This window comes from Leptodactylus fuscus, chromosome 2 (genome assembly GCF_031893055.1).
Source record: "Leptodactylus fuscus isolate aLepFus1 chromosome 2, aLepFus1.hap2, whole genome shotgun sequence".
Lineage (NCBI taxonomy): Eukaryota > Metazoa > Chordata > Amphibia > Anura > Leptodactylidae > Leptodactylus > Leptodactylus fuscus.
The window spans coordinates 152,739,484-152,758,203 of record NC_134266.1 but is presented as its reverse complement, the minus strand read 5'-3'; the positions used below and the strand labels follow the sequence as shown (position 1 = coordinate 152,758,203).

The window sequence follows — 18,720 nt, the reverse complement described above, 5'->3', positions numbered from 1 at the left end:
AGGGGGGAAACATTTGAGGCCAGGTGATGCCCATGGCGGTCATCTGCAAAGCCGCCATTTTGGATTCAACTTTACTTTTTGCAATGGGAAAGGGGTCCTGTGACACATCAAACACATGGAGAATTGCTCAAGAAAAATAATGGTGTACTCATTTTTTAATATAGCTTTATTCATTATTGAGTTATTGACACGTTTTTGACATGTAGCAACAACAGTAACCTACTAAAGCATGTGCTCAAGGTGCCCCACATCATGGATCTTCACATAGTGCCCCATAGCCTTCAAATGGCCCCAGAGATAGAAGTCCAAGGAAGTAAGATCCAGAGACATTGGGTGTATCCATATCAGGGTGTATTCATACTTATGGCCCACCTGGGTGTATCCATACTTATGGCCCACCCTGTATAACTATAACAGAGTCAGGAAGTCAGTAAAATGGCAGTTCCCTCACATGCAGAATCCAGGGTAGGTGCTTTCTGAAGCCAATGGTTTGGGCACCAACAAAGTAATGAGTCTCCTGTTCATTGCACTTAAGGCTTTTGCGTTGTTGCTCCCTTTTGAACTCTTAGTTTTTTTGTTTTGGGGAGGGTGTTTAGTAATTCTGCGTAAATCTAGTCTTCATTGTCCAGGTCCTATACTGCTATAAGTATAGTAATTCTATGTGAGTCCACCCAGCTCTAGCTACTGCGTTCCATTTACTATGTGTGATGTTAGTCACATTGTCAGCAGAGGTAGCATCTATTGACAATATTCTCACTGTGCATTCATGGATGTATGGACATATTCCAATGTACTTTTTCTTGTTATACTGTTATCAGAATCTGTTACTGTACTGAAAACCATAATTCACAAAAATTGATTTGATGTGCATATTTTTTTGTTTCTATAGATAGTCTTTTTGTAAATTCTAATTAGCCCTGATTTTTTTGTCTAAAAATATGCTCTTTTTTATTTTAGTGTGACAGTGACAGTGATCAGGAAGAAAAGGTAAGACATTGTCTTTTTTGGTATTTTCGTCTATTGCTTCTCTCTGCTCTGCTGCTGTAAGTATTAAGTATCTTAAGTAACGCAAATATGGATTTATTTTTAAGAAATATTTTCTGAATATTGTATTTCACAGCAGAAAGCTTAAAAAGACTTTAATTGATAAGGTTACTGTATCTTTTATTGTGCATGGGTACACTATGAATATAAGGAACCTGGTGGTTTCTACACAATAACCTGACCCCATCATGAGTAGGATAAGGTAATGGCCATCCCATTGCAGTCCCTCTGTAATCTTTCTGTTGCAATAAAGTGAAGTTATAAATGTATGCAAGCATAAAAAGTCCTTTACCCTAAGTAGTCATGGTGGGTGGGGAGAAACTTCAGCCTAGTCATCTCCTTCAAAGCCCCCTCATACCCTTACATATGAGGCAAATAACAGTCACCCAGGAGAAGTGATTAGAAAGGGGACAACATGACTTAGCAGGACCTAGTATGACATATAGCTGAACTTTGCTGCAACAGATAGATTACAGAGGGGAAACAATAGGAAAGGAATTACTTGATCCTGTGCATGATGTTGCTAGTTTATGGAAAAAAAAAAACACTTATCATGTTCCCTTTAAATGAATAAGACTGCATTGAATGCTGTTAGGACTCTCTGTTGCAGAGTCCATTATAAATCAGAGATGAAACAGTACAGCATACTATACACCATAAACCATAAGCCCCAATATAGTAAATAACATGATGGATCTAGCACTGTCTTTTTTAGCATTTCTGTTCCTATAATGGAAAAGAAAATAGACAATAGGTGACTGAGATGTGAATTGAGCCTAAATAAATGAAATAAAGTGTAATATTTCCCATTATCGCTGAAATGTTTGTGATCAAACACAATATGAATCATCCACACTAAGGCATACTATTTGAAACATGTTTTCTTCAGCCAAAGGCTGCTTTTACATATATCCATTGTGTCTCACCGGTTATTTTTAGTTTACGTCGGACACGACTAATATAAAAATCAGTGCACCTTATGCATGGTTACTTGTCCATAGCCAAGAAGGAAAATGTTACATGTATAGTTTGTCTTTGTATGTCGTCCTTTGCCCTCCTGCATCTCTGTGCTATGTTAGTAAGTAAAGATACTGGACATTCTACATACAATGTTCGAACAATCCTATAATGATTATAGTGAACCCCTAAAAGAAAAAAAACATACCTTCAACTAGTATGACGGTTTAACGTTTGGAAATCCCTTACTGTTTTCTAAGCAAAACTTTGTGTTTTGTTTCTTTACATTACTGTATATGAAGTCATAGGGTACATCTCAATTTCCTTTCTATGTTTATAAACCCTGTACATGTACAGTCTCCATGCTACATTTTTTTAAAATACACATTTTGTACATCTTCACGTTTTTACTACATCATGTATAATAAAACAACTGCTTTTTCACTTTTTAAACATTGAAATGTATGGAGACAGAGTTACGCGGCACAGTAAGTGATAACCGAATGGCAATCTGACAAGTAATGCAAGCAATTAAGTCAAGGAGAATTGTAATGAAAGAATTCAATTTCCAAAAGTATAAATTGAATGAACAATCCAGATAAGGGCTAAAGGGGCATTCACACTATCATTGGATTCTGTCAGCAGTGTCCGTGGCTATTGTCTGTACAAGATTTTAGCAATGGACACGAGCTGGTCTGTCTGAAATTTCCATTCATTTCAATGGGATCTTGTGTCCGTTTGTGTCTGTTTACACCCATGTTCGTTTTTTCAAGTGGACAAAAAAATACTACATGCAGCAAGTGTCCATTATTTTTTTTAACATTGAAGTCTATGGGCAACGGACTTCTAACAGACAGTAACTGAAATCTATCAGATACTGTCCGTTTGTGTCCGTTATGATAGGTGTCCGTTTGTTTGTTTTTAAATGGACACCTTCTGAGTGGAATCCAACAGTAGTGTGAACCCTACCTAAGATGCCTCAAGTGGATCCAATTTTACAAAACATTTATGGCAGAACATGTATGCAATATATTAGGTCTCAAAGACTTATTCCTCACTCCATATTACTAAAGAAGAATGGAGCTACATTGTGGTATATGGCTGCTTATCTTCATCTAATGTCAACCCTCTGAAGCTAGCTGGTGGCAATATAGAAGCAGTGATATTAGAGAAATGTCATAGAGGAGGATATGCTGCCTTATTCAGGTCATTGATAGTCAATTAAAAAAAGCCCATAGCATTCGTCTCAAACGGTAACAAGGTAGATCAACAGTAAGTGGGAGTTCTTCAGTTATCCAGTCATTCCTCAAATTTCAATAATTTTATATGACTTATAAAAATATATGTTAAATATAACAGGTTATGGACTCTAGATATTAAGGACACATTGATCCACGATTTTTATACTGACTACTAGATTGGAGTCGGGAAGGAATTTTTTCCCCTGAAATAGGGCAATTGGCACGAGCCTCATGGGGTTTTTTTTGCCTTCCCCTGGATCAGCACTGTAGGGGATTGTAGGGTTATAGGTTGGACTTGATGAACTGATGTCTTCATCCAACCTCATCTACTATGTAACTATGTAGCTATGACAATGTGTAATGAAGAACCAGAACAATGTACTGATTTTAAAATTAAAACAAGATCAATAATGAACCATCAGATTTATTTTATGTTGTTGCTTCCAAACGAATATGTTTGTTATTACAGTGTTATTATTCTTTTCTTTTTTGTTATGCAATGCAATGCACAAAGGGCCATGGAAGTTTAATTTTTTTAAAGGGGTTGTGCCATTATGGAAAAGTGTATGATCGCTGGGGCCAGTGATCTTTTGTGACTAGTGCTCCATTCACTAGTATGGGGCTGCTGGGACTTTAATCTGAGTCAGTGCCCAAGCCCCATATTGGTGGATATATGATGTTTTGATTTTTATTGTATTCAATTTTTTGGGGGAGCAACATGTAAAAAAAAAAAAAAGAAAAAAAGGTGGTTCTGGCAATTTGGGGTTTGGTCATTTCCCACCACTGTAGTCACTTAATGAGTGTTTGCTTATTTTTGAGGGATTCAGGGAAAGTTGAATATTTTATTTTTTCCAGGTCCCTTTGGAACTAATGTATTGCAGCATATTTAGAGATCCATTATCTGATTGCTTTTTTGGAGGTAGAGATCCCGTTAAACATGGCTGTGCGAATAGTCACTGCTAATCCGATGCCTTAGGGACTGAGGCATCAGAAGAGATAATGCCATGATCAGAGATGACTTGCTGATGGGTCTCTGCTGTATAATACTGCAGATACCCACCTACTTTGCTTGCTTGGCTCCTGAGTGAGCACTATCTTTAAAGTGCTGACATGCTCCATCACGGAGTTAAAGCAACCTTAATGTATAGATCGTCCATTTATATCTCATTCCCATTCCAATAGGAACTCCTTTTTGAAGATGGCAGTATGTCCTGATTTCAACTCTACCTGTGTCCATAGGGTGCTGATAGATTTAAATACAATAGTGAAAAGGGAAGCCATCAGCTCACTTCTCTATTCAGTCTGTGACTAATAATGACCGGTTCTTGGTACAGGCGGTGTGATGATGTCATCATGCTTGCTGCCTTGAGCCAGAGACAGGCAAAGTGAGAGGAGAGCATCAGATAAATCCATGGAAATGGGACTTGGCGAGTATTACTTTATTATTTTTATGACATGACTACTGTAAGGAAGAATTATACTGTGTAGGGGCTGTAAAAGGGCATTGTAAGCCACCCACTCTATGGAGATCCTGACCGGTACATGTCACAAAGAGAAGGTGCCGGCCATGCACCTTCTCTTTGACCCTCCCATAGCCCCATTACACTTACCTTTGCTTCCTTTCAGCTCCGGACCCAGGATATCATCAACACCCACTATATTGCTTCATGTGTGGGTCAGTCGGCACATACAATGAAGAGGCGGCCTTCCAGTGATGACATCCCAGGATCTGGAAATCCACAGGAGGAACAGGTAAGTATAATGTGGCTGAGAGATGGTCTTCTTTTCACTGATGTTCCAGGGTGCGGATATCCGTTCGACCGAGACACCAGAATGTCATCCAAAAGACAAAAAATGTAATATATGAAGGACTAGTAAAACTAAGAAAAATGAACAATGTTATTAATAAATAAAATGTTAATAATATTTAAAATATTATTTAGAAAGGTGGAAGGGGGCATGGGGGCCTTATGGTTAAAATATAGATTTGTCCTGGCGAATCCCGTTAAGAAGATACATGCAAGTCTAATATCACCAAGCACAATGCCATTGTCAGATGGAGTGCTGTGAGCTACTACTGGAGTTTGGCGCAGTGGAAAAATGTTCTGTGATGTGACAAAACACATTTCTATGTATGGCAGTCTAATGGTCAAGACTGAGTTTGGAAAAAGCCAGAAGAACATTACCTGTGTGACTGAACTGTGACGACGATGAAGGATAATATTTTGGACTGTTACATGCTTCCAGTCTGGTAGGAATCATTTGGGGAAGGTCTTTCTCTGTTCCAGCAATACTGTTCTCCTAGTGCACAAAGCAAGGTCAATAAAGGCATGGGTTTGTGAATCTGATATAGAAAGACTTTGTTGGCCTATACAGAGACCTGAACTCAAAACCGGGATGGTGAGTCAGGCCCTGTTGCCCAGCATCAGTGTCTGACTTCTCAAATGTTATTCTGGATGAATGGGCAAAAATAATCCATGCTTCAAAATCTTTTAAAAAGCATTCCCAGAAGAGAGGAAGGGGGACCAACTCCTTATTGATGATTATGGGGTCATAAAAACTCCTCCAGGTGTAATGTGATAAGAATCCGAACAATTGATCACATATCATATATATGTACAGACATACACATACATATATATATATATATATATATATATATATATATATATATATATATATATATATATGCACACATTTAGATAGATAGACCTTGTTTTATTTTGTCATCTTTATTTTTTTATTTTTAAATCTTAAACTTTCAGTCTTGTCACCTTAAGCCCTGCATTGTCAATAGGCAAGTCACATAAAGCATATTTGATGCGTGTCATTTGTATTCAGCATATGCAGCCTGTTATAAAATGGAAGACATCATCATTTGAACAGGTCAAGCATATTCAGATGAAGACAAATGGTGCTTATTTGATTTCCTTAAAATCAGGAAATGAAAAAAGTGCTCTCTGGAGAAATCATGTTCTGCCTCACTTAAATGATAGACCGAGGCATGTAGCAGAGATAAGAACAGGCGCTCGTCTTGCGTTTTTATCTCTGAAGGACGGTCAGGACTGTCATCTCGCTGACATGTGCATTATCCGTGTCATTTTAAACAAAGTGACCTGTGGAAAAGTGCACTCTGCTGTGACATGATAATGGGATGTTGGATGACAGGTAAAGTATACACTTATAAAAGGAGGCTGTGTATTATTCTTTTGTTTAAGTGACAACTAGGTACTTCCTTCCTGTGGATGAAGGGATTGTCAGATCTTAGTGGAGCGACCCTAGTTGACTTATCAAATCTAGAAACTAAATGAATGTATTTATGAGAGTTTCCAAATGTATTATGCACAGATTTGTTTCAGTGCTTTCAAGAGGGTCAGAAGTAAAAGAACTGACTTGTACTATGTAAATGAAGGGGCAGGGTAGAAGCCACCGAACCTTAGCTTCTCAACGTTTAGTTTGATATTAAATACTATTTTAGATGGATTAGAATATTTATATACACATGGAAGCCAGAAGTTAATTCTCTACAACAGTTATTACTAGTATCTAGTAATGATGGGTATACACAATAAACCCAATTTTCCTTCCCGTGGACAGTAGTATTATTTATAGTCAGAATCCTAGCTTTTATAATGTATGTGTAAGTGGCCTTAGCATAGCTCTTTATATTCTAACAATGCATCAGAGGAAATGCTCCTATACAGTTATATATGCTGTATCATCTTATGGTTTTATAAAAATCCCTGACTGCTTTTACTTGGGATGGGAATACAATGGGTGGGCTACTAAAAGTATATACTTGAAGAACTCCTTGGAAATCATACTGTTGTCAGTTCAGTTATACATCACCACTGTCAGTTTTCATGGATTGATGTATTGTATTTCCATTTTGATTTTTACCAAAACATATTATATTCTATTGTAAGTATATACTAATGCTATTGTACATATACTATATTATACAACTCAAAGACATGGAATATTTTGTGTGCTTTAATGTGAAGTTTGCTAGTCTTTGAAAAGTGTGCATACACATAGCACAATAGAGATTATTAAGCATTAAACATAATGCAGAAAGTGAAATGTCTTCAATGTAAGTGCATGTACAGGAAGTAATGAAGACTTAATCATACCTAGTGAGACATTGGGATTGTCAGCACTAAACAATGACTTTTTTCTGGATGGTCTACCAATAAGTTTATCAATGTGTTCTGCTGGGATTTCAGTGATAAGTTGAACTCCAAATGCTCAGCTATTCTGCAGCTCTTCCCAATGTAAAATGAAGCATTACATGCTTTCTGTTGATACCAAGGTGTTTGCTATGTGATGTACCAATAGGTCTTTCAAAGTGTGATATTCTGGTGCAGAGGTTGCAGTTGTTATCAGGTTTTGGATCATAACAGTGAACTAAAGTTACCTGTGCATAAAATATACTGTAACAATTGGGGGTAGTTTAGCATCAAAGGTAGCTGCTTACTGGACTCAACACAGGTGTTGGTGGCGTTGGGTGCCAAATAAACAGCATAGCAGGTAATGGCACTCCAAAAGAAATGGCTTTATTCAGATTGCAACAAGAACAAAAATAACAAAGCAGCCTAGATCACACGCAAGGCAATACCTCACTTATTGTACTCTGTACTCCTTCTGAGGGCAAGAAGCTTTACTGGGGTTTCTCCTCAGCAATCTGGCTCACACTGAGCTTAAACTTGGAATCCAGTCCTCTTGGGACAGACCACCTGTCTGTCTCCCACTGGTCCACGGACCACCTGATCCACGCAGGCACTGTCTCTGGAGTGGAAGGTCCCAGGTATGAGTGTGGTCAAGGTCCTTTTCAGCCCTGTTTCCGAGTCGCTCCCCAGCACCCTCTAAGTTCACAGTATCATTATTCTAAATGACACAAAGTAGGTAGGGCACCCATTACAGATTTTGAATAGGGGCAAGGAATTTCTAGCTACATCTCTTATTTTAATAATGTTGCTAATCTTTGTAGTGCTGTGAGCATTTATAGACACTAATCCATATGTAGATCCCTACATTTTGGACCAACAATGATTTAACATTCATGGGATTATTAGACCTCTAAAGGAGCGATTATTTCAACCTATTGTTTCCCCCTAATATAACTTGTCCAATGACAGCATCACTCCTTTATGGCTGGAAGCATTCATACTGTATTTGGCGAGATGACTGTCCTTTAAGATCATAAGAGTAGCAAGTATTTAGCAAGTCATGCATTAATAGCTTTATGTTCCAGAAGTGTTTTGGTTATACTATACACTGTGTTGTACATATTGGATTGATGGGGCCTCTTGCACACAACAGCACTAAAGCTGATAAGATGTCTGTGGGACCTTACTGTAACTCTTTTTGTCCAATATGCCATTTGATTGCTGCATTATGGAGAGATTATCTTTTAGAAGAATACCTCCATCATATGATGTGTACACACTTCTACATGCATGTATATAGTGGGACACAGAAAGCATATTTCCATAAAACAAAATGTGTTGCTATAACATAAATAATATAATTTCTGGTACTAAAGATTTTATGTATGTTACAACTGTTTCATAAGATTAAAAAGTTACTTCTCTCTATTGGGACCCTTTATTATCCAGAGCAGACTGTGACTGCATAGAGTAACTCTTGTTCTAGAGGACTCATATTTTTTGTGTTACGTAAGTCATACATTGATTTTACAGAGGCTTTGAAAGTGGTTGTAAAATATTAGAAAAAGAAAAGTTCTCCATTCCATAATTGTTTTACTTGCTAAAAGACTGTCATTTAACAGATTGTCAGGTATATAAACACACAGTCTGAAGTTTACATAGTTCCTAACTGTGCAAAATGTCACTTTACTTACCTACACTCTACTTCAGGTGTGAAAAACAACACCTAAAATATACAACGTGAATAAGCTCATGGCATTACAGAATTTCGACTGCTATTTACTTCACTCTTAGTGTAACCAATCTGTGTGGGAATACATTATGTTCATCAGCAACTCATCTGGATTTCCAGGGTGCCAACTTAATTAGGCATTAATACATATAGCTAAAGAAATAGTGCTAAATATTTATAATGCTTATTAAAGTGCACCTCTAATTATAAATGAATAGGTCATGTGAGTATAAGAAACTTTATAATATACCTTATTAGAGAAATATGTTTTCTTCTCCACTTATCAGGCTGGGTTATTTTTTTATACAGAAGTCTATGGTGAGGGGGAGGTGGAGGAGTAAGTTACTGGAAAAGACACATACATGAAATTGCTCTTTTTAACACTACTATATCTTGAAATAATGCTGTACCATTGTACAGAATAAGACATTACATATGCTTACTAGTATGCAGCATGCTCCTCCTTCCCTCTCCTCTCCTTAGATTTCTGTATATAAGGCTAAATACAGAGATATATTATATCACTGATTAGAGGCTAAATGAAGGTAAGGACTAGGAAAGCACCATAATAAATGGAGAAAGAGATATTATTCTTTAATAAGGTATATTATATTCACCTGCCCTTGGAATAAATAACCTGCTGCACTCTTCCTTTAAGTTCAGCCTCTATGAAAGTATCAGGACCCACCATCTGGGTCCTGAGAACTAGTTTTAATAGTTTTTTTCTAGTGGGGGTGCCCATTTTCATTGTTTACTTCATTAAGGAATGCTAAAAAATGCATTTTAGGTAAAGATTAGAGATGAGTAAACACTGTTTTGAACAGCCATTCCAAACAGCACGCTCACAGCACGCTCCCATAGAAATGAATGGAAGCGGCCGGCACGCAGGGGGTTAAGCGGCCGGCCGCCGGCAAAGTCAGCGTCACAGGTGCTTCCATTCATTTCTATGGGAGCGTGCTGTTCGGATCGGCTGATCCGAACAGTGTTCGGATCGGCTGATCCGAACAGTGTTTGCTCATCTCTAGTAAAGATAGTATTAGATATGAAAGGAAATTGAAAAGTCAAATAATGACAGTAAATGCTGGACAATATTAAAACAAGTAGCCTATGGGGAAGACATAGAAGATCAACAACTTAAACAGTTTGTCAACTTTGGACAATCCTGTTTTGTTAAACTGGCGAACTGATGGTAAGGTGATGTCAGTATATCTTCAATGCAAGCCATAACATATTATAATATGGCCTTTTTGGGTGACCACCCAGGGCCCGGAGCTTCTGGTGGAGCCCATGGCCACCCAAATCTCTTACTAATTTTAACAAGGGAAGAATATGCAAATCTGTCTCCCAAGATGTAAACAGGGAGACAGTGCCTCTGTTTGCTGCCCTCTATAGCAAGAAACCCTGAACACCATGCCCGACTTCCCAGAAGCCTTTGCTGCATGATGCGAGGTTATAACCAAATCAGTTTCTCAGCTACGGATGGCACCGTTTCTGTCTCTTTGGACGTCATCAGCGCAGCCTAGAGAGAATTGATTTGGTTTAAGTGAGAGGCTGTGAGACCAGATTGTGGGGATAATGTCACTCTTCCCATGTTCCCTTGCAGTGGAGCAACTATGGCTATAAGTCTCCACACACCTGAGAAGGTGGTCTCTCCCTAAGGAGTGACGTTATCCCCACAATCTAATTTTAACAAGTGAGACCTTCAATGACAGTAAATGTTTACTTGCATCTGTAAATACAGGTACATACAATGCTACAGCTAATCTTCCATAAGCAAGGGGGTAGCATGATAGTGTGGGCAGTGTGTGACTGCTCCTGGCATAGCGAGTGATGTCCCCCTTCCTGCACCCCATGGCTATTAAAAATAAAATTGCCTTCAGCTACTCATCTGATCCCTGGTTTTGGCAGTATCCTCAGTGAATGTTGTACGCATTATTTGTGCAATGTATAAACCAAACCTAATTCTGCGAATTAATTGAGAATGAGAACTCCTATGAATGACCATTCATAAAATTATCAGCCTATTCACAAAGCACTGAAATTTAAGCTTAGTGGGGGAGTCCAAAGGTTTCATACAGTCTAGAACCATGGTAGTCTTAATCCACCTCTGAATGCAAAGGATGCTCTTAATACGGCGTAATAGTTTTAGATTGTAAACAAGGTATTCTCTCCTTACTATTAAAGTATGTCAGAATTTGATTTACTGTATATGAAAATATATGGGGGAATTCTCATTCGCTTTCTTATACAGTTCTCTTCTCACTCAGATCTTTTTTTACAATGAACCTTATAGCTATGCCATCCCCTTCTTCTATGGTGGGCACATCAATAATCATCATAGCAGATAAAATAAAAAGACACAGAAAAAAATCTGAACTAGTTGTAATATCAATATTTTCATTTTCCTTATGTACATGAAATCATAAGCCAATTCAGTCCATCAGAATCGGCAGTCCTCGTAGACAAATGCAATTAACAATATAAAGCATCATAAAATCTCTGATGCCCGATATGGAGTCTCCGTCAACCACAGAAGCAAAATACTCTGTATGGGGGACATCAAATTTTGAGAACAGGCATATTTTATATAAATGAGCTTAATAAGTTTGTGCACATGAAGTATGTAATCCACCCGTGACACAAAAGCAATTACAGGATAATGTGAGCATAAATTGGAGAAATGAATCATTTCACAGCATTATTGGGGATTATATTAAGTGACTTTTTCTACATGCAGTTCTAAAAAGAGAAGCTAGACAGTGACTCTACCTGCTGTACATTTACACACTCTTCCTCCAGTCTTTGAACAAAGCTTTCATATGATTTAATGTGAGATATAGATACAGTAGTTCTCAATATGGATATGAGACAAGAAGCACAGTCTTATAGCTGTTTGCCTCTCTTAACAGTAGGTAGGGGCAACAGTAGACTGAGATGACCGAGATTAGGATTTACCACTTGATGACAAATTAGAATATATCAAATTAATATTAAAGCCATTGATATGTAGCAAGTCACTAAAGTCCTTTTCATTTTCGCCATGATATTCATAAAGCTGGGGAAGTTTTGTCATGATACAGTCCTATGAAAAAGTTTGGGCACCCCTATTAATCTTAATCATTTTTAGTTCTAAATATTTTGGTATTTGCAACAGCCATTTCAGTTTGATATATCTAATAACTGATGGACACAGTAATATTTCAGGATTGAAATGAGGTTTATTGTACTAACAGAAAATGCGCAATATGCATTAAACCAAAATTTGACCGGTGCAAAAGTATGGGCACCTCAACAGAAAAGTGACATTAATATTTAGTAGATCCTCCTTTTGCAAAGATAACAGCCTCTAGTCGCTTTTAATCAGTTCCTGGATCCTGGATAAAGGTATTTTGGACAAACAATTCAAGTTCAGTTAAGTTAGATGGTCGCCGAGCATGGACAGCCCGCTTCAAATCATCCCACAGATGTTCAATGATATTCAGGTCTGGGGACTGGGATGGCCATTCCAGAACATTGTAATTGTTCCTCTGCATGAATGCCTGAGGATTTGGAGCGGTGTTTTGGATCATTGTCTTGCTGAAATATCCATCCCCGGCGTAACTTCAACTTCGTCACTGATTCTTGAACATTATTCTCAAGAATCTGCTGATACTGAGTGGAATCCATGTGACCCTCAACTTTAACAAGATTCCCGATGCCGGCATTGGCCACACAGCCCCAAAGCATGATGGAACCTCCACCAAATTTTACAGTGGGTAGCATGTGTTTTTCTTGGAATGCTGTTTCTTTTTGGATGCCATGCATAACGCCTTTTTTTTATAACCAAACAACTCAATTTTTGTTTCCAAAATGAAGCTGCCTTGTCCAAATGTGCTTTTTCATACCTCAGGCAACTCTATTTGTGGCGTACGTGCAGAAACGGCTTCTTTCTCATCACTCTCCCATACAGCTTCTATTTGTGCAAAGTGTGCTGTATTGTTGACCGATGCACAGTGACACCATCTGCAGCAAGATGATGCTGCAGCTCTTTGGAGGTGGTCTGTGGATTGTCCTTGACTGTTCTCACCATTCTTCTTCTCTGCCTTTCTGATATTTTTCTTGGCCTGCCACTTCTGGGCTTAACAAGAACTGTCCCTGTGGTCTTCCATTTCCTTACTATGTTCCTCACAGTGGAAACTGACAGGTTAAATCTCTGAGACAGCTTTTTGTATCCTTCCCCTGAACAACTATGTTGAACAATCTTTGTTTTCAGATCATTTGAGAGTTGTTTTGAGTAGCCCATGATGCCACTCTTCAGAGGAGATTCAAATAGTAGAACAACTTGCAATTGGCCACCTTAAATACCTTTTCTCATGATTGGATACACCTGGCTATGAAGTTCAAAGCTCACTGAGGTTACAAAACCAATTTTGTGCTTCAGTAAGTCAGTAAAAAGTAGTTAGGAGTATTCAAATCAATAAAATGATAAGGGTGTCCATACTTTTGCACCGGTCAAATTTTGGTTTAATGCATATTGCGCATTTTCTGTTAGTACAATAAACCTCATTTCAATCCTGAAATATTACTGTGTCCATCAGTTATTAGATATATCAAACTGAAATGGCTGTTGCAAATACCAAAATATTTAGAACTAAAAATGATTAAGATTAATAGGGGTGCCCAAACTTTTTCATAGGACTGTATGTTCTTTATTTTTCATGAGTCAGGGCTACTCACTTAAATGAAGATGTATAGTTTCCTTTATGGTTTCCAGACAGTGAAAGGGACCTACTGTATTTCTGAATACTACTGGAGTTCCTACAGGGGTGGCTGTAAGGGGGTTGTAGGGTAATATAGAAGACGGAGATGGCCTAGTTCCCTTGGTGGGTGGTACTGTAGGGTATAACAACAGTTGTACAGAGTCTCGAAGGCTTCAACCCACTACCACCAGCAACGGTATCTGCTACGGACTACGCCTCACCCCACCCTCAGGGGCTTCTAATCCCAACAAGGACTCCTTGTAGGCGAGACTCTGTACAACTGTTGTTATACCTTACAGTACCACCCACCAAGGGAACTCGGCCATCTCCGTCTTCTATATTAGCCGTACAACACCCTTACAGCCACCCCTGTAGGAACTCCACACCTACCAACAGGACATTTATGGACTAAGGACTGACCCTGTTAACTACCCTGTACCCTTAACTACGGTTTTCTTACCGCAATCTACTGAGCTCGATAAACGCCCCAGTGGCCGAAACATTGCTCGACACTCTGTATTGTCACGTGTAGCACAATGCTTTTTACAATTGAATAAACAAAACATATTTACTCGAAAAAAAACGATCTATTGGGATCCTTTTATTTACTATATGTACTGGGGTGGGACCCTATCCTATAGATCCTTGTAGGTGCAGGTCACACCTTTACACTATAAGGTCAACTAAACATAGTTCTAGTTTGTCCTTTCCTTGATATGTAGAGGAAAACTCTGCAGACTTTCTGTGAAAAACACTACAGAGAAAAACACGATGTATTTTCTCTGCTGTCTTTCCGCAGTGTTTTTTTGCAGTGGTTTGCAATGTAGGGCCTTAGCTTTATATGGAGTGCAGTTCTTTAGCAGTTAGATGGCTATGAAAAGATGAGTTCTAATTGGAGATTCAACCTTTCAGACTTCCTTACTTTGAGTCCCTTACTCCTCAAATCGGATTGTAGAAATAGTAAAAGCTAATCTTATGAATGCTACACATACAAGTGAATCTAAATTAGAATATAATCAAAAAGTATTTTTTTTTTAGTAATTCAATTGAAAAACAAAACAGCTGTAAAGGTTTCCTAAGTGTTTAAAAAGGTCCCTTAATCTGGTTCAGTAAGCGACACAATCATGAGGAAGACTGCTGACTTGACAGATATCCAGAAAGCAGTCATTGCAGTCATTTTGTAAACCACAAAAGGTCATTGCTAAAGAAGCTGGCTATTCACAGAGTGCTGTATCAAAGCATATTAATGGGAAGTTGAGTGGTAGAAAAGTGGAAGCCGTAGTAGAAGCCGCGTGCTACTGCGCATGCGCCCGGGCTATTTTTTTTTATCAGTGTCCGCGAACAAGCGCCGGAGGAAGACGGGACCCGAAGACGTCAGAGGAAGAAGAGGCGGGGAAGAAGAAGACGGCGCACCCTGAATGCCCGCCCAGGGTGCACGTTCCGTAAGTAGAGAACATTCTTTTTTAAGTTATTATTTTAAAAGGGGGGGGGGGTAGTTTAATTTAACTTTTACGGTGCCTGAATAGCCTTTTTAAAGGCTATGCACGCATATGTGGGGCTCTATCAACATGATTTTGCTGATAGAGCCCCTTTAACTGAAAGAAACACTTTAAAAAGTTCTCTCTGTAATGACTCAATAGAATATATGGGTTTCACTTTTTCAATTGAATTACTAAAAAAAATAAGTTTTTGATGATATTCTAATTTATTGAGATGCGCTCGTAGAAGGTTAAAAGTTTAATATAATATCTAGCAGTGTCTGTCTAGAAGTAAGGGGCAATTTGACTCATATCTGAAGAAAAACATTCTTCCTGACAGTACATATCAGAATAAAATGCAGAGAATCCTGTTATGGATTTGGAATAACCATCCAAAATTGTCTTTTTAGTTTTTTGCATGTGATTGCTTTAATTGTAACAAAGCATTAATTACAAGAGTCACTGTTGTTATATATTGGCGCCAACATTTCTTCTTCATTGTAAAATCAGTCTAGGAAACTTTTTTGTACATTACAGTGATTATGTCATTAGGCAATGTAGAAAAAATTGGGTCTGATAAAGAAATGCTATTAAAATGCATAGACTACACCAGCTCAGCGGTTATTTTGGGTTACAGACCATAAAATATACACAGAATCATAGGATGTCTAGTGGCTGCACAATGAGCAGTGAGGTTAAATACTAGCAACTAGCTGTGTTTTAATGATTTCTCTTCTAGCATTATGTTACTTTTAGGTCTGCAGTAAACATTTCTGAGAGCTATTATTAGTCTGGTGTAAGATTAAGAAAGCTGTAAAACAAATATCACTGCATCCAATAAAAAAGAGTATAAAAAAGCACTTTTAAATAGCACTTTACAAATGGCCAAATTAAATAGCACTGAAATTACATTACAGTCATACATTACTAATAATGGCAATAATAAATTAAGAATATTATCTTGCATTCTCCGTAGATGGTGCTACTAATTCTAAAGCAACAGCCAGAGAAAAGTCATGTTTTTCTAGCTAAGTAAAAGCTCGAGCATTAATCCTATCTGGGAAAATCTGAAATGTACAGATTTTTTTTATTTTCTCTAGGTTTTATACAGATATGTCCATCCTAAAACTTTCTTGAATAGCATTATGTTGTATAACTTGTCATGATACTGATCCAATACAAAACAGTAAAAAGGATATGTTGAACATACTGGTTTTCTTCTAAATTTAAGAGCCTTTTGGAGAATTTTTAATTATTATTATTATTGGAAGGTATAGACAATGCAAAGGCATCTATCAATCATATACAGTATGTTTATCTAGAATCTTGTGCCTTACATCTCAGGATATGGGTTTATATGCAGTATTTGCCGGTATGCTTGGTAAGTGGTGATGAGGCATCCGAGTGCTAAGGTACCTTCAAACAGCTGATCAGTGGGGGTGGCGGGTTTAGGGCTAAACCAATCTGAAATTAATGACCGATTAAAGGAGGGGTCATATATATGCTAGTCCTGGAAAACACTTTAACGTACACCTTTAATAATATTAGAAATATTGTAGGCGCTAGTTGACAGACATGTTGCAGCTAGTGAGCTACACTATCTAATAAATAAGTCACTGCATGTAACTTTCAGGCCAGGTCACATTTTTATGACATTTGCAGAACATGTGAATAGTCATTAAAGGCAAGTGAAAGCCTTGATAAATAGGCTTATTATTGCTGTTGTGTCCCAAAACTTGTATAATTTGATCAATAAACTGCTTAATTTAAACAATCCCTATTCAACATCGGTCCAATGTAAATGAATTATTCGAAATATTACAACGCGGCTATGGAAAAGACCAAAAGAACTGCAGGACATGTAACTACTCTGTTTCTGTGACTGTGAAGCTATGGAAACAGTATAGCTCAGCTGTCTTTATCCGTAGTGCTCATAGACCACTATGGGAGCTACAGGAATGACGTAGAGGAGTCCCAACATAGGGTTCTGGACTTAGGAGCAGTTATTCCCATCTCAAGATGGGAATAACCTTTTAATGAAGGCATTTCAATCAAGAGACATCTACGACTTTCATACAGTATGTCCAAATAGGTCATATGGAGAAAAAAGTTATTTGCAACACATGCGATAGGTAATCCATTAGATGGGTGATCTTAGAGTAACAGATCACCTTATAAATTACTTATTGCTGTAATGTTTCCCCTCCAGTCTTTTTTTACATTCCAGTGTATTGACTTGTGACTGATACTAACAATGACTGGCCAGAAAGGAAGACTCATGACAATATACAGTAGTTCTTTTTTTATCCATTAGTTCTGATATAAGGATATTTATTATCTGTTGATCTCGATGACAGATCATCTATGTGACAGAATGAATTTATGAAAAATGTAAGCAATTTATCATGATTTTTGGATTCTATCTTGTAGATTCGCACAGGTCATTTTAGGCTATATATATTTTATTTTTACATTCATGATCCTCAGAATCCCTTCACTAAGGCTTCTAAAGCTATAAATAGACTAGTTGAATTTTTGTCATAGAACTGTCTAAATACTTCGATGTAGGATCTTGACCTCTGGGGCAAGAAGACTATTTCTGTCATCATATTTTGGAGGATAATGTGGCATTAGCTTTTACTGGGTTGCATTGATTTTATAGGGCAAAGAAACAGAAAAGTACTGCTTAGTTCCTATTGTTTGAGAATTGAAGGTTGTAAAATATATGTTCTAGTATGGCACAGGAGTATGGAAGAGATTGCAAGTAAAGCAGGTGAGAGGAGCGCGTGGTCCCTCTGGGGATAGATATACTCCTCAACAAAAATGTATGTTATTGTAAGATCTTCTGTGTTTTATTGTCCACCTATACAGTCATATTTTATCTTTCAAACAAGTTGAGAATCCGTTTTTCTAGTCTGAAACACAAGCAATAATTAGTAATATGAATTATACTTGTAACACATGTATAATCCTGATATGCAAAGCATAGGTCACCGTGAATCAAAGTGCTTTTAAATGTCACATTTGCACACACAGTGCATGTTTTATACTTCTGTATACCCATATTTCTTAGCTTCTACGTATTTAAGGATAGACATTTGGCATTTCACAAAGCACAAGGACAAATATTCTGCTCATATTAAAATCCATGTTGCTTGTAAAGACAGCTTTATCATCTGTCAATCAAACTGTAATGTGAAATTATCCGTAATGAAAATACTTTCTCTTAACTTATTCAAGTTTTTCATCGCAATGTAGATTTTACTGGACTATATGAGTTGGCATTCTAGGTAAAACACGCATATATATATATATATATATATATATATATATATATATATATATATACACACATACACA

General features: G+C 37.6%; 1 protein-coding gene across 8 annotated transcripts in view; it reads left to right on the top strand.

The window, feature by feature from the left end:
* AUTS2 (activator of transcription and developmental regulator AUTS2) overlaps positions 1-18,720 on the top strand; it is a 1,077,115-nt gene that overhangs the window by 691,609 nt on the left and 366,786 nt on the right. For all 8 annotated transcript variants that reach the window (XM_075264852.1, XM_075264857.1, XM_075264856.1 and 5 more), the window contains one exon: positions 958-987. In XM_075264852.1, coding sequence (XP_075120953.1) covers positions 958-987 — 30 coding nt within the window. The remainder of the gene's footprint in view (positions 1-957; positions 988-18,720) is intronic.